The 16,475-nt window shown below is 52.0% G+C and overlaps 1 protein-coding gene across 3 annotated transcripts in view; it reads left to right on the forward strand.

Moving 5' to 3' along the window:
• ITPR3 (inositol 1,4,5-trisphosphate receptor type 3) overlaps nt 1-16,475 on the forward strand; it is a 78,721-nt gene that overhangs the window by 25,854 nt on the left and 36,392 nt on the right. For 2 of the 3 annotated variants that reach the window (XM_003923153.3, XM_074397915.1), the window contains exons 3-7: nt 9,650-9,771; nt 12,067-12,153; nt 13,066-13,224; nt 13,431-13,529; nt 13,851-13,934. In XM_003923153.3, the coding sequence (XP_003923202.1) occupies nt 9,650-9,771; nt 12,067-12,153; nt 13,066-13,224; nt 13,431-13,529; nt 13,851-13,934 (551 nt within the window). Of the gene's footprint in view, nt 1-9,649; nt 9,772-12,022; nt 12,154-13,065; nt 13,225-13,430; nt 13,530-13,850; nt 13,935-16,475 lie in introns of those variants that run through there. The other variant, XM_074397914.1, reaches the window with a different exon arrangement.

Raw genomic sequence — 16,475 nt, forward strand, 5'->3', positions numbered from 1 at the left:
AGAAGCTCAAACTTCTTTCTCTCTTTCATTAAGTATATTCAATTTAGTCGGGCGTGGTAGCTCATACCTGTAATCCCAGCAGTTTGAGAGGCCGAGGTAGGTGGATCACTTGAGCCCAGGAGTTTGAGACCAGTCTGGGCAACATGGCGAAACCTTGTCCTACAAAAATACAAAAATTAGCTGGATGTGGTGGCACACGCTTGCAGTCTCAGCCACACAGGAAGCTGAGGTGAGAGGATTGCATGAGCCTGGGAGGTCAAGGCTGCAGTGAGCCGTGATTGCACCACTGCACTCCAACCTGGGCGACATAGTGAGATCCTGTTTCAAAAAAAAAAAGAAAGATGGAAAAAAAGTATATGTATTTTAGTTGCATATCCTAGACAACCATGAGAAAATAGTCTCCTACAAATTACTATGTAATTTGTCTTAAACTTAAAAAAAGTTATTTATGGGCCGGGCGCGGTGGCTCAAGCCTGTAATCCCAGCACTTTGGGAGGCCGAGGCGGGTGGATCACGAGGTCGAGAGATCGAGACCATCCTGGTCAAACAAGGTGAAACCCCATCTCTACTAAAAATACAAAAAATTAGCTGGGCATGGTGGTGTGTGCCTGTAATCCCAGCTACTCAGGAGGCTGAGACAGGAGAATTGCTTGAACCCAGGAGGCGGAGGTTGCGGTGAGCCGAGATCGCGCCATTGCACTCCAGCCTGGGTAACAAGAGCGAAACTCCGTCTCCAAAAAAAAAAAAAAAAAAAAAAAAAGTTATTTATTTTTAAGACAAGGTCTCACTCTGTTGTCCAGGTCAGAGTGCAGTGACACCATGGCTCACTGCAGCCCTGACCTCCCAGACTCAAGCAATCTTGCCTCACCTTCCAGAACAGCTGGAACTACAGGTGCATGCCACCATGCTTGGCTAATGTATTTAGTTTTTGTAGAGGCAGGGTTTCCCTATATTGCCTAAGCTGGAAAATAAGCAAATTCCTGGACTCAAGCAGTTTGCCCACCTCAACCTCCCAAAGTATTGGGATTACAGGTGTGAATCACTGTGCCTGGCAAAAGTCACTTATTTATTTTATTTTATTTTTCTTTATAAAGATGTTTCTCTATGATGGCCAGGCTGGTCTTGAACTCCTGACCTCAGGTGATCCACCCACCTAAGCCTAAGCCTCCCAAAGTGCTAGGATTACAGGCGTGAGCCACCACGCCTGGCCAAGTCACTTATTTTTAATTGTGGTAAGATACACATAACAAGGAGTTTACCATCCTTCTTTTTTTTGAGACGGAGTTTCGCTCTTGTTACCCAGGCTGGAGTGCAATGGCGCTATCTCAGCTCACCGCAACCTCCGCCTCCTGGGTTCAGGCAATTCTCCTGCCTCAGCCTCCTGAGTAGCTGGGATTACAGGCACGTGCCACCATGCCCAGCTAATTTTTTCTATTTTTAGTAGACACGGGGTTTCACCATGTTGACCAGGATGATCTCGATCTCTTGACCTCGTGATCCACCCGCCTCAGCCTCCCAAAGTGCTGGGATTACAGGCATGAGCCACCACGCCCGGCATCTTTTTTTTTTTTTTTTTAAGACAGGGTCTCACTGTATCATCCAGGCTGGAGTGCAGTAGCATCTTGGCTCACTGTAAACTTCCTCTCCCATGCTCAAGTGATTCTCCTGCCTCAGCCTCCTGAGTAGCTGGGATTACAGGCACCTAACACCATGCCTGGCTAATTTTTGGATTTTTTTTTTTTATGGAGTCTTGCTCTGTTGCCCAGGCTGGAGTGCAGTGGTGCAATCTTGGCTTACTGCAACCTCCGCCTCCTGGGTTCAAGAGATTCTTCTGCCTCAGCCTCCTGAGTAGCTGAGATTACAGGACCCCGCCACCATGCCTGGCTCATTTTTGTATTTTTAGTAGAGATGGGGTTTCACCATCTTGGCCAGGCTGGTCTTTAAGTCCTGACTTCATGATCTGCCGCCTTGGACTCCCAAAGTGCTGGGATTATAGGTGTGAGCCACCACACCTGGCCTAATTTTTGGATTTTTAGTAGAGATGGGGTTTCACCACGTTGGCCAGGCTGGTCTCAAACTCCTGACCTCAGGCAATCCTCCCGCCTTGGCCTACCAAAATGCTGAGATTACTTACAGGTGTGAGCCACCGTGCCCAGCCGAGTTTACCATCTTAATCATCGTTAAGTGTACGGTTGAGTGGCATTCCGTACATTTTCATTGTTGTGCAACCATTACCACCATCCATCCACAGAACTTTTTCATCTTGCAGAACTGAAACTTGATACCAAATAATAACTCCCCATTTCCTCCTCCCCCAGGCCCTGCAACTACCATTCTACTTCCTGTTTCTATGAATTTGATTACTCTAGGTACCTCATATAAGTGGAATCATGCAGTGTTTTGTTCTACAGGTTGAGTCTAAACACTGAAGACAATTGGAAGCAGATGCAGGGATTATTTCATGCAGAGCTCGTCCATTACTGGGATGGATAACTTGCTCTGTGTTCTGTCCTTGCCTTGGATCCTCTACACGGGTGCTTGGTTGAGCAGCAGAACCATCTGGGGTAGAAGGGGAGTGGGGGGAGATGCCTTTAAAATGCATGTTCCTAGGCCTCACCCCAGACCTGCCAAGATCTGTGGGACCTGGGAATTTATATACATATATATATATATATATATATATATATATATATATATATATATATATATTTTTTTTTTTTTTTTTTTTTTTTTTGAGACGGAGTCTCGTTCTGTCACCCAGGCTGGAGTACTGTGGACGATCTCCGCTCACTGCAACCTCCGTCTCTCTAGTTCAAGTGATTCTCTTGCCTCAGCCTCCTGAGCTGGGACCACAGGCGTGTGCCACCACGCCCAGCTAATTTTCTTATTTTCAGTAGAGACAGGGTTTCACCATGTTGGTCAGGATGGTCTTGATCTCTTGATCTCATGATCCGCCCACCTTGGCCTTCCAAAGTGCTGGTATTACAGGCATGAGCCACCACGCCTGGCCCGAGTTTGTATATCTGAAAGCTATTCCCCTTGCCCTGGAATGTTGGAATGCAGTGGCAGTGGGCGTTTGGAGTGGTAGGCACCTTAGTTTTGGGTGAATGTTGACTGACCTTATTTAATAGATGAATACCCTCTTGTCTGTAGTCTCACCAGCCCTGTGCCCCCTCATCCACAGGTACACACCCCGGGACACACAATCCTTACTTTAAGAAACCTCCCTGGTCTCTCCACCTTTTCTCATGCCTTTGATGCTGCAGCTCCTGTGTGAGCCCAGTCTCCTCGCTACCTGTCCACCCTGCCTCTCTCTGCCCTTTAGCCCTGTGGTTTAGTGACAAGGAAGGTTCAGGCCCTGTCAGGGTTCTGACAGGGCTGCCTCTGTGCAAGGAGCAAGCATGGAATGTGTGTGGTGACGGGCCTTGAGTCTACTCATTTGTTTATTCATTCACTCGGCATCTTCTGACATGTGAGAGAAAAAGTGCAATCTCACAAGTTCCAGGTATTAAGTTTCCAAGAAAGATAAGAAGAGAGGGCTCATTTCTGACTTCATTCCTCTCCTGGGGATGCTTCAGGGCAGTGCATGTCATGCAGACACAGGCTCTGACCCGCTAGTGGGCTGTGAAGTCACTTGAATGGGCTCAGCCATCATTGACAGAAATGGATAGGATAGAATTGGAATGAATCTACCCTATAAAGGCTGTTATGATTTCATTAATTCGTTCTTTAGCTCTGGCTATTCTCTGGTTAAATATGTCCAGTGAGTTTAAAATTTTGGTTATTAGAACTTTTTTTATTTCTGGAAGTTATACTTGGTTCTTTTTTTCAATCTGCTGTGTTATTTTTTATCGTTTTCTGTTCTCTGCCGGGATCTTCAAGCTTTTTTTGTTGATTGAAGCAGAGAAGACGTATCTGTTTTATGGGTGATGTCTGTATCTGAAGTCTCTGCTCGTGTCTGTTTTTAGCGTCTATTTTGTGGGCTTGTTCTCCCTCGTGGTGTCTGGTTCCCAAGGATTCCTGCTTCTCTTTGAGCATATACTGGTTATTGCAATTATAAAGTCTGGTTTTGAGTCTAGAATGAAGGCAGCTTCCTCCAGGAAGGCCCTGCTGCTCCTACTGCCAGACTCCTAGGGGAGTTTCACCAGTTCAAGCCCACTTGAAGCCCAGCTCAAGTTTGGAGTTACTTGAACCATCTGGGGGATTCCAGTTGGTATCTTTAGCTCCTGGTAGGAGCTGTTCTACTGTGGGTTCAGCACTTGACTGAGGCTGAAGCCCTTTAGGGTCCGGGTCTCCTGTTGACCCCTCACCTTCTGGGGGCCTGGGCTTGGATCTCTGAACCTTCCACCTGAAGAAGCTGTCAAAATTAGAGTCCATGCTTCCTGGAATCAGGAAGTCACCTCAGGGCAAAAGTAGCTGGTTGTTTCTAGATCTCTTGTTTCCCTTTCGATCTTCTCTTCTGGCTGGTTAATTCTTCACTGTCTTATCAATTCTTTAAGAAGTCTTAGCACAACATGTATTTCTTTCTTTTTTTCTTTTTCTTTCTTTCTTTCTTTTTTTTTTTTTTTTTTTTTTGAGACTCAGTGTTGCTCTGTCACCTAGGCTGGAGTGCAGTGGTTCAATCTCAGCTCACGTGCAACCTCTGCCTCCCGGATTCAAGCGATTCTCCTGCCTCAGCCTCCTGAGTAGCTGGGATTACAGGCGCCCACCACCACACCAGGCTGATATTTGTATTTTTAGTAGAGATGGGGTTTCACCATGTTGGCCAGGCTGATCTCGAACTCCTGATCTCATGTTCTGCCCGCCTTGGCCTCCCAAAGTGCTGGGATTACAGGCGTGAGCCACTGCACCTGGCCACACACCACACATTTTAAAAATCCCCTTGTTTCAGTTGCTTTCTGTTTGGGTTGGTCCTGAGTGGATGGTCGTCATGGTTCTCAGCACTGTTGGACCTGGAGCTCATACCATGACCAGGAGCGGGGAGTCCCCATGCTGTTTCAAGCAGTGGTGATCTAAGTTGTATTTCTTAAATGAGTCAAGGTTGGAAAAGCTCGAGACCGTTGCTCTAGGGTGACCTAGGGCTGTACCTGTCCCTTTCTGCCTTTTCTCCTGTCTGGACTAGGGGTCGAAGGGGCTGGTGGGCCATGTGGAGACTGGGTAGCTGACAATCCCCAGGACCTGTGGGCTCAGACGCAGGGCTCCGTACCTCTCAGCCCCTCTGGTCTCAGCTCAGCACCTCCCCACCACCCCCGGCCCCTCTTTCCTGTATGAGCGCCCTGCCCCTGCCAGGAGGGACCTCTGTCCTGTTCCCAGATTCGCCATCTCCTCTCCCACCTCCTGCCCTTTCCCCCAGTTGTGTGCTTCATAACCTTTTCCTCTCTCCAAGGCTAAATCAGACCCCACCTCCTCATATAGGAGGAAGTCGTTTCTGGGTTGATGTATTCATCCGGCAGATGCTTGCTGAGCCCCAGGTTAGGGCTGGGGAACAGTGATGAGCTCAACCAGGTCCTGCCCACCTGCCCACCCATGAGTCTGGTGAGGGTAGCAAAAAACACAGTGGAATTCATAAATAATACACTTTATCCATATCCATATTTATATAATGCAAAATGGTGGCCGTCTAGAGCCAGGGTCTGAGTGAGCCTGGAGCCAGCAGGAGGGAATGAACTAGTTTAATGTCCTAAGTGTGACAAAAAAGAGAAAAGAAAGGAAAATAACTTAAAAAATATATTTTGACCAGGTTCAGTGGCTCACACTGTAATCTCAGCACTTTGGGAGGCCAGGGCAGGTGGATCATGAACTCAAGAGATCGAGACCATCCTGGCCACACATGACGAAACCCTGTCTCTACTAAAAATACAAAAATACAAAAATTAGCTGGAGGTGGTGGCACCTGCCTGTAATCCCAGCTATTTGGGAGGCTGAGGCAGGAGAATCACTTGAACCTGGGAAGCAGAAGTTGCAGTTAGCCAAGATCGAACCACTGCACTTCAGCCTGATGACAGAGTGAGACTCCATCTCCAAAAAAAAAAAAAAAAAAAAAAAATTTTTTTTATACAAGGAGTCTTGCTCTGTCACCAGGCTGGAGTGCAGTGGCACGATCAGGGCTCACTGCAGCCTTGACTTCCTGGCCTCAAGCGATTCTTCTGCCTCAGTCCCCCAAGAAGCTGGGACTACAGGCATATACCACTATGCCACGCTAATTTTTTCGAATTTTACTTGAGACAAGGTCTCACTATATTGCCAAGGCTGGTCTTGAACTCCTGGCTCAAACAATCCGCCTGCCTCAACCTCTTGAGCAACTGGGGTTACAGGTATACACCACCATGCCTGGCCAAGTTTCAATTATTTTATTTTATTTTTTTTAAAGATGGGGTTTCACCATGTTGGCCAGGCTGGCCTCGAACTCCTGACCTCAAGTGATCTACCTGCCTGGCCTCCCAAAGTACTGGGGTTACAGGCATGAGCTGCCACGCCCAGCTAATTTTTAATTTTTAAAAAATTATTTTTAGTTTTTCCATCACTTGCTGCTTGTTGATAATTTTTTTTTTTTTTTTTTTTTTTTTTTGAGACAGAGTCTTACTCTGTAAGCAAGCGCCAGGCTGGAGTGCAATGGCTCAATCTTGGCTCACTGCAACCTCCACCTCCAGGGTTCAAGCAATTCTCCTGCCTCAGCCTCCCGAGTAGCTGGAACTACAGGCACGCGCCACTACGTGCAGCTAATTTTTTGTAGTTTTTAGTAGTAGAGACGGGGTTTCACCATGTTGGCCTGGATGGGCTCTATCTTTTGACATCGTGATTTGCCCACCTTGGCTTCCCAAAGTGTTGGGATTACAGGCGTGAGCCACCGCGCCTGGCCGATAATTTTTTATTAAAAAAAATTTTTTTTTTGTACAGTCAAGAATTCACCATGTTGCCTAGGCTAGTCTTGAACTCCTGGCCTCAAGTGATCCTCCCTCCTTGGCTTCCCATAGTGCTGGAGTTACAGGTGTGAGCCACTGTGCCCAGACCACTTGCCTTTAAATCATGAATGTGGCAGCCACACATGCACCCATTTGGTGTGGCCATGAGTGATGTGTTTTCTGAAACAGCAGAAAACTCCTGGGAAAATTTGAACAACATGAAGGACAGCTTTCTTTTTTTTTCTTTTTTTTTTTTTATTGAGACGGAGTTTCGCTCTTGTTACCCAGGCTGGAGTGCAATGGCGCGATCTCGGCTCACCGCAACCTCCGCCTCCTGGGTTCAGGCAATTCTCCTGCCTCAGCCTCCTGAGTAGCTGGGATTACAGGCATGCGCCACCATGCCCAGCTAATTTTTTGTATTTTTAATAGAGACGGGGTTTCACCATGTTGACCAGGATGGTCTCGATCTCTTGACCTCATGATCCACCCGCCTCGGCCTCCCAAAGTGCTGGGATTACAGGCTTGAGCCACCGCGCCCAGCCTAGGACAGCTTTCCCTTGGTTTATATTGGAGCTGCATTCCTGGAAAATTCAGTGTTTGCTAAAATGCATGCAAAAAAATATTTGTTCCTCTGTGTATAACTCTAGGCCCAGAATGCTACTCACAGATGTCCACCTACGCATGTGGGCAGGACATTTGCAATCAGGCATCACCCAGGACAATCTCCATGGTGCAGGCGTCCAGCATCCCTGTTATGCTCACTTAGTGCCACTGTGACAATCGGTGGTACAACCCCGATCACTCCCTGCCCACTGAATTTCTGGAACATTCCCTGGTGTGGCCCCATTTCCCACCACTCTGTTGGGAACCGCCTGCTTCTAACAAGGCAGTGAGAGTCACGAAATGAAATCAGGAAACCCTGGGAGTGCCAACCCAGCCGGAAGAAGCAGGAGACCCCAGCTGCCTACTGAGGGCTGAGCCGAGCCCATAAAGACACACTCTCAGCCCAGTGCGGTGGCTCATGCCTGTAAACCCAGCACTTTTGGAGGCCAAGGTAGACACATCATTTGAGGCCAAGAGTTTGAGACCAGCCTGGGAAATATGGTGAAACCACGTCTCTACTAAAAATACAAAAATTAGCCAGGCTTGGTGGCACATGCTTGTAATCCCAGCTATTCAGGAGGCTGAGGCAGGAGACTTGCTTGAGCCTGGGAGCTGGAGGTTGCAGTGAGCTGAGATCCGCACTCCAGCCTGGGCTACAGAGTGAGACTGTGTCTTAAAAAAATAAAAGACACTCTCTCCAACAAACTGGGTGCTCTTTCAGAAGTGATGTCCACTCATGCTGGCAGTGCTGAGTGGGGCTAGTTGGGGCGGCCCTTGGTGGCTCCATCTGCTTGTGGAATTGCCATTTTTTCCCTTCTTTTCCAGGAAATTCTGTCTTCCTTGATCTTTGGTTCACCCGGTTTCTACTCCTGATGGTCCCGTGGGGCCTTTGCCTCCTTATAAGCTGGGTGGGATATCCAGGTTTTCTTTGGTCCCTGCCACTGGATGACCAGCTTTGACCAGAAAAAAAGACACAGCTTTCTTAGAGGGAATAGGAAAGGACCCGAGAAAGGGGTTTTGTTTCTGGGACCCTCCATTGGCCCCCTCCAGTCTCCCAGCCCAGCGGTCTCCCTTCTGTTGCACGCTGCCGGAGCATTGTGCGATCAGGGGCTCACACAGCTGCAGCATGAGGGGGGTCTCAGGGCCACTGAGTCCTGCTCCTTGCCCGGGCTGTGGATCCCTCCTGTGATGGGGAGCTCACTGTTTCCCAGCCCAGCCCAGGCTACTGTCATGCAGGCCCCGTCACTAACACCAGCCCCTCACCAGCACCCAGAATCCGCCCTCCCCTCCCCCCAGGCTTTTGAATAGGCTTTTCCAACTCATGCCTCCTTTTGATAAGCAGAAAAGTCAGACACCCTTCCTGCAGCTTAGGCTTATGGGAGTGACAGTTGTTTTATCTACTTGCCGAAGTAAAAATTGTACTAGAGAACATGTTTCTGGACTTTGGATTTGCTTCGTGTTAGGTCAGGTTCCTAGAAGCAAAGCCTAAGATGGGTGAATTATTGAGGAAGTCCTCAGGAGAACAGTGAGGGAGTTCTTCCTCTCTGTATAGGGCAGGGGAAGAAGCTGAGCAAGGATGTGGTTTCAGGGGAAGATTCGCCTCAGCCTGACCCCACGGGGAGCTTGGGACTGTGAGCTGCCCCTCGGACAGTCCCCTCCAGAGGCTGGGCTGTTCTACACCTGTGTCAGTCACTGGATAGGGGCTGCCCCTGGGGAGAGGGGTATGCAATTTCCCAGGCATCTGTGTGTAGGATGGTTTCTATCCACCAAGGCAATTAGCTAAAGAAGGATGCAGATGTGGGCTGTTAGCTGCCACTACTCACAAAAGCTAGGTACAGACAGGGCATAAGGGGGAGGCTCTAGCAGCCTCTGGTAAATCTCCCGGGAAAAGAGGGTACATGCCCACCCCACCAAGTGAGATGCGCTGCTCTCAAACTTGCCTCTGAGCCTCCCTATTCTACTCAGCATAATCCAGGATGCTCCAAATTCTATGAGGTTCTTCCAACCACTTCCTCTTTACCTGCAGTGGGGACGGCGGGTGGGGAGGGGTTGGGAGAGCAGAGCTGCAGGCTGGGGTTTTTTCCAGGGAGGGCCCTGAGCCCCAGATGAACCATTCCCCTCACCTGCCTCCTGCCCCGCCACAGACTGCCTCTTCAAGGTGTGCCCCATGAACCGCTACTCGGCCCAGAAGCAGTACTGGAAGGCCAAGCAGACCAAGCAGGACAAGGAGAAGATCGCCGACGTGGTGTTGCTGCAGAAGCTGCAGGTATGTGTGTGTGCAGACATGCATCTGTGCGCATGCGCCAGGAGCCTGGGTGCACATGTGGGGCCACTGCTTGCCGGAGCCAGTAGGGGCTCCGTGGCTGAGCTGAGCGGTTTCCAAAACTCAGCTGGGCGTGGCAGTTCACACCTGTAGTCCCAGCATTTTGGGAGGCCGAGGCAGGAAGATTGCTTGAGGTCAGGAGTTCGAGAGCAGCCTGGGCAACATAGCAAGACCCTATCTCTACAAAAAATTAATAAAAAATTAAAATTCCAATATGCAAGAGATTGGTGTGAGTTGCTGTGAAGGAGGGGATGTGTGTGTGGGGTTAGGGTCCCTTCCCAGTGACCCACCGGTCTGTATAACTCTGTTGTGTCAATGAGAAGAAAGTGTCCCCTCCTCCAGGCTGCCACAGCCCCATGCCAGAGTGCATGGCTCAGAGAGTGGAATGCTCACACCTAGAGCAGTGAACAACCTTTGCAGCTGTCCATGGAGTTCCCAGTGGCTCCTAGAGACGGTGGCTCCAAGGAACCCAATTTGGGAGCCCTGGATCTAGTCTTACCCTCTCCCGTTGTTTTATAGAGTTGGAGTCTGGGCCCCTTAGATGGGACTGGCCTGACCAGTCATGCTGTAAGTCTGTCTGCAGTAGAGCCTAGATGGCCCCAGGCCTCTAACTCTCCCTGGCTTCCTCAGATGTGGATTGTGCTGTGGTGCTGGGATGTGGTTGCTCATGGGTGCCTTGTGGGCAGTGGCTCAGTTCATATCCTGGGCAGATGTCAGGGCCCAAACCACAAAGAGAGTGGGAGGCTTTGACTGTGGTCAGGAGCTTTGCAGCCAGGGCCCTGGGCCTTGTTGTCCCACCCCTTGACATACAAACCTTGCTTCCCTCTGTCCCCTTCCCCTGAGCCCCATGCCCGGAGGAGGTGGGTCTAGAATGGGGACATTGGGCTGCTCCCTACAGCTGTGGACTAGGTTGGAGGGAGGGAGCTGCAGGTGGGCCCCTGAGCTCTGGTATTACTACCCCAGCTCTCTTCCTAGGGTGGGGGCTCCCACAGGCTTCCTTCCTGCTGCCGGCAGGTGGAGGCTGAGCTGGGGATCTGGCCTGGGGGTAGGGCATTCACATATGCAGAACCACATAATCAGAATTGCAAGTGGTCATACAGTCACATGCTGTTGCTTTGTGGAAAGTCACATGGTCCATAGCAAGACTCTCCAGCTGCCACCCTTCCCCCGGTCTCAGTAAAGGACTGAGGAGGAAAGGGCAGAGACCACTGCCCTCAAGAGAGTGCCAGTGTGATGGAAAGGACAGGGCTCCTGCCATCCAAGAACCCGTAATCTGGTGGAGGAGACAGGGCATCTATAGTTAGGCAACTTCCAGTCTAACGGAACAGAAGAGTCTAAAAAGCTGTCTCTAATGGGATGCAGCCCAAATCCTCAAGGCCACCAGCACTGGATCCATCAGAGTGGGATGTGACCAGTCAGGGTGGGCCACCTGGAGGCAGTGGGCTGAGTGCACAGTTTTGTTTTTTTTTTTTTTTTTTTGAGACGGAGTTTCGCTCTTGTTACCCAGGCTGGAGTGCAATGGTGCGATCTCGGCTCACCGCAACCTCCGCCTCCTGGGTTCAGGCAATTCTCCTGCCTCAGCCTCCTGAGTAGGTGGCACCCGCCACCATGCCCAGCTATTTTTTTTTATTTTTAGAGACGGGGTTTCACCATGTTGACCAGGATGGTCTCGATCTCTTGACCTCGTGATCCACCCGCCTCAGCCTCCCAAAGTGCTGGGATTACAGGCTTGAGCCACCGCGCCCGGCGAGTGCACAGTTTTGGGAGGGAAGGTCGAAGAGGAGTGGGGGTGGTGGAGGGAACCAGGAGATGACAACAAGCAGCCCCTGCCAGGGTTTGGACAGGACAGGGGTCCCATGTCTGGGGCACTGGGAGTCTGGTGAGATGGGGGTGGGTGGTGAGGCACAGCTATACGTTCCTGGGAGTGTAAGGGGATCGTGGGGGTGCTAAGGGTCCTGCCGGCATGCCCTCTCGAGGGGAGGTGGCCGGGGCGGGGGTAGCGATTTGGCTCCTTGGGCTGTTCGTGATGTGAGACCTCAGGCTGCCATCTGCACTTGGACGGCAGCACTCTGGGTGCAGCACCAGGAGCTGGGACAGGAGTCCCAGGGGTCCTGGAGTCCAAGGTGACTGTGTGTGTGTGTTTGTGTGCATGGGTGCGTGTGTGTGTGTGGGCCTGGAGTACGTCTCCCTCTAGGAGCAGCTTCTGAGCCCGCCCTTCACTTCCGTGTGTCTGCCCAGCATGCCGCCCAGATGGAGCAGAAGCAAAACGACACAGAGAACAAGAAGGTGCATGGGGACGTGGTGAAGTACGGCAGCGTGATCCAGGTGAGGCCGCCCGCCCTCCTCTCCCTGCCTAAGAGGCTTCGCTGGTGCCAGGTGAGGGCTGCCAGCAGGCAGTGCCCTCTGCGCATGTGTGTCCCCTGGAGAATGAGTGGCCCTGGGGCCAGCTGTGTGGCTGTGCGTCTGACTGCGTGGTATGCCTGTTGCTGTGTGACCTGAGTAGCTGTGCCATGGGTGTGTTGACAGCATGGTGGTCTCAGCATGAAGTCTGGAGCCGCGTTGTCTGGGTTCAAATCTTGGCTCTGCCACTCTTTTTTTTTTTTTGAGATGGAGTTTTGCTCTTGTTACCCAGGCTGGAGTGCAGTGGCATGATCTTGGTTCACTGCAACCTCCGCCTCCTGGGTTCAAGCGATTCTCCTGCCTCAGCCTCCCGAGTAGCTGGGACTACAGGTGTGCGCCACCATGCCTGGCTAATTTTTGTATTTTTAGTAGAGACAGGGTTTCACCATGTTGACCAGGATGGTCTCCATCTCTTGACCTCGTGATCCACCCGCCTCGGCCTCCCAAAGTGCTGGGATTACAGGCGTGAGCCACCGCATCCGGCGGCCTGGCAAGTTACTAAACGCCCCCTGGTGCCTTGGTTTCCCCATCTGTGAAATCAGGCAGTAATAGTACTTCCCTCTTGGATCGTTGTAGGTGACTTGAGCTAATCTATGTAAAGTATGTAGAACCGCTTCTCTCCTGTGATCACTGGGGCGTCCATGGGGGTGTGCCTGTTGTGTGTATGTTTGTGTGTGGCTGTGGCTGTGGGTGTCAGCCTGTGTGTTTGTGACAGGTGTCTGACACTATGTGCGCAGCCAGGATGTGACCAAGGGTCTAGTGGATCCCCGCATGTCCCCTCCCTGATGGGCCGGCCCCTGGGCCCCAGTGACCTTCCCGCACCCACCTGACCCCTAGCTCCTGCACATGAAGAGCAACAAGTACCTGACGGTGAACAAGCGGCTTCCGGCCTTGCTGGAGAAGAACGCCATGAGGGTGACCCTGGATGCCACGGGCAACGAGGGCTCCTGGCTCTTCATCCAGCCCTTCTGGAAGCTGCGGAGCAACGGGGACAACGTGAGGGCAGGGCCGGGGCTGGAGGGGCCTGGTGGAAGGTGCCGGGCACAACTCCGGAGGGACTTCTCTAGAGTTTTTGGTGTGGAGACTGGATAAGGTCATGCCCATTTCTTAGAAGGGAAGATTCAGACCAGAGGGAAGCCTGGAGGCGTGGCAACAGGAGGGCCCTGCCCTTCCCACCTCACCTGCCCTACTTGTCTGCCCAGGTGGTCGTGGGGGACAAGGTGATCCTGAATCCTGTCAACGCCGGGCAGCCTCTGCATGCCAGCAATTACGAGCTCAGCGACAACGCCGGCTGCAAGGAGGTGAGCGGGCGGAGGGTCAGCCGTGCAGTGCAGGGGCGTCCACACACCTCTGGTGGCGCAGACACCCTGCCGCCCGCCATGGTCTCTGCCTCTAGCCCCACCTGACCTGCCGGACAAGCTGGGCCTCAAGGCTCCTGCATCCATTTTCCAACACTGCCCCCAATCTCCACCCCACAGGCTGGGGTCTGGGGACCCTGGCTGGGAGAAGACACCTGTCCTTGTGCTGTAATGGTGGCTGGGCTGGTCCTTCCCTTCAGCCGCTCTCTGGGCCCTCCGTGGTTGGGGCCTGCTTGGCGTGATGGGTCTGTTCCCCTTCCCCAGGTCAACTCTGTGAACTGCAACACCAGCTGGAAGATCAACCTTTTTATGCAGTTCCGGGACCACCTGGAGGAGGTGTTGAAGGGGGTAAGGACTGGAACCCCTGCCCTGCCCAGTTAGCCACCCGGCCCTCCCCACCAGGGCCCTCTTCCAGCCTTCTTCACCCACCAGGCCTGAGGCCCTTACCCTCTTCCTGGCTCGGTGCTCTCCAGCCTCTGGCAACCTCCTCAGGTCCCCACCCACATGGCCCTACCAGGACTGCCCCTTTCTCGTCTCTGGCCACAGCCCCCTTCTCCATCCTCTCTGGGTCCTGCCTGGCCTCTGTTTTCTCTCTGGTTTAAGCGGGTGTCAGACTGGAGGTCTCCATCCCCCCAACCCAGAGCCTTTGAGCACCATCCTCTCTCTGACTCCTGCTGCCTGGATCCATGCCAGGCCCTCTGCCCCTTGCCCTGTGCCCTCTTTGGCAAGGGAGTGAGGCTGCCCTGTCTGCTGAGTTAGGGGTCACCGCTTGTCTCCTTCCTGGTCCCAGACACGCTAGTGTGGGATCTAGGAGAGAAAGGGGGCCTGGGAAATACTGCAGTGAAGACTTTGGGAAGGTGCAGGACTGAGGGCAGAAGATGCTGTCTAGGGCCACCAGAGAGACCATTCGAGAAACCCTGAACACCAGATGTGGGCGAGAGAGAAGAGTTCAGACATCTCTTAGGTGGGGCTGCAGGGGATGGAACCAGCAGATGGGGTGTAGATGGCCTTGTGGGAAGGCAGATTTGTAAAGAGTGCCGGGCTGGCTGGGCTCGGGGGCTCACACCTATAATCTCAGCACTTTGGGAGGCCGAGGTGGGCGTATCACGAGGTCAGGTGATTAAGACCATCCTGGCCAACATGGTGAAACCCTGTTTCTACTAAAATACGAAAAATTAGCCGGACATGGTGACACGTGCCCGTAGTCGCAACTACTCGGGAGACTGAGGCAGGGGAATCGCTTGAACCTGGGAGGTGAAGTTTGCAGTGAGCCGAGATTGCGCCATTGCACTCCAGCGTGGGCAACAGAGCAAGACTCCATCTCAAAAGACTGTGAGGCTCTCCAGCTAGGGGAGCAGGCAGGAACACCCAGCAGTGAAACCTGTCAGAGGGACAGGTGAGAGGCCCGAGAGCAGCCACCTAAGGAGGCTGCATGTTCATGCACCTCCCTGCTCAGAAGCCTGCAGTGGCTCCCTTTGCTCTCCTCCCCCCGCTGAGCTGCTCCGTTAGACTCTCCTGCCCTGCTCAGGCTGCCCCAGTCGCCCACCCTCCTCATCCTTCCCGCCTCCCAGGCTGCTTCCCATCTACCCAGGCACCACCCCTGTGCCTTCTCCCTCGCTCCCTCTCTTAAGCCTGCACATTGTCCACACATTAGTCATGGCCCAGCCATGCACTACCCCTCCCAGAAGCCCTCCCTAATGTTCCAGCCCAAATCTGTGCAGCACTTAGGAAATGAAGCATCTTGTCCAGGTGCGGTAGCTCATGCCTGTAATTCCAGCACTTTGGGAGCCTGAGGCAGGTAGATCACTTGAGGTCAGGAGTTTGAGACCAGCCCTGGCCAACATGGTGAAACCCCGTCTCTACTAAAAATATAAAAATTAGTCGGGCATGGTGGGAGGTACCTGTAATCCCAGCTACTCAGGAGGCTGAGGCAGGAGAATCACTTGAGCCTGGGAGGTAGAGATTGCAGTGAGCCGAGATTGCATCACACTGCACTCCAGACTGGGCAACAGAGGGAGACTCAGTCTCAAAATAAATAAATAAATAAATAATATGAAGCATGACTTGGGCCTCACTCTGTGGTCTACATGGAATCATTTCTGGGGAATCTGTCACGGCTCCATGGTTCCAAGGCAGCTCGGAAGCAAGGCTTTGTCGTGCTAAGTCCAATGCTTTTTTGCCCTTACCCTGCACTACTGGGTCACAAGAGTCACTAGGTTCTGCCATAGTAACTGACCCAACCTGTGTATCGTCATTTATTTATGCATTCTTGCTTCACTGATGCATTCGCTCTGTGGGTATCCACTGAATGCTCTGTGTCTAGTGTGTGTTTAGTGGAGGGAAGACAGAAAACGCTATTCGTGTTGATGGCAGGAGCTGCAGCCATGCATGGAGTGCCTGCTGCGCGGCAGGCTCGCTGGGGGAGGACGGTGATAGAGTGATTAAGGTGTAGGCCCTGGAACTGAGCCATAGATTCATGTCCCGTTTGCCCTTCGTTGCATGACCCTCAGCAGGATATTTGCCTTCTCTATGCCTGAGTTTCTCAACCCATCAAATGGGGCTAATGATGTATTTACCAGAGGGTTGGTGTGAGGATCAGGTGAGAAAGTCCTTGTGAAGCGCCTGCACAGTGGCTAAGTGTGCGGTGTGACTTCATCATGTATATTGTAATCCTCACAATTTCTGCAAGGAGGTCGTAGTACTCCCATTTTACAGAAGAGGCAACTGAGGCTCAGACAACACAGCTTTTAAGCACAGAGACAGAGGCCGGGCACAGCGGCTCATGCCTGTAATCCCAGCACTTTGGGAGGCTGAGGTGGGTGAATTGCCTGAGCTCAGGGTTTGAGACCAGCCTGGGCAACATGGTGAAACCCCATCTCTACTAAAAAA

Source organism: Saimiri boliviensis, chromosome 4 (genome assembly GCF_048565385.1).
Source record: "Saimiri boliviensis isolate mSaiBol1 chromosome 4, mSaiBol1.pri, whole genome shotgun sequence".
Classification (NCBI taxonomy): domain Eukaryota; kingdom Metazoa; phylum Chordata; class Mammalia; order Primates; family Cebidae; genus Saimiri; species Saimiri boliviensis.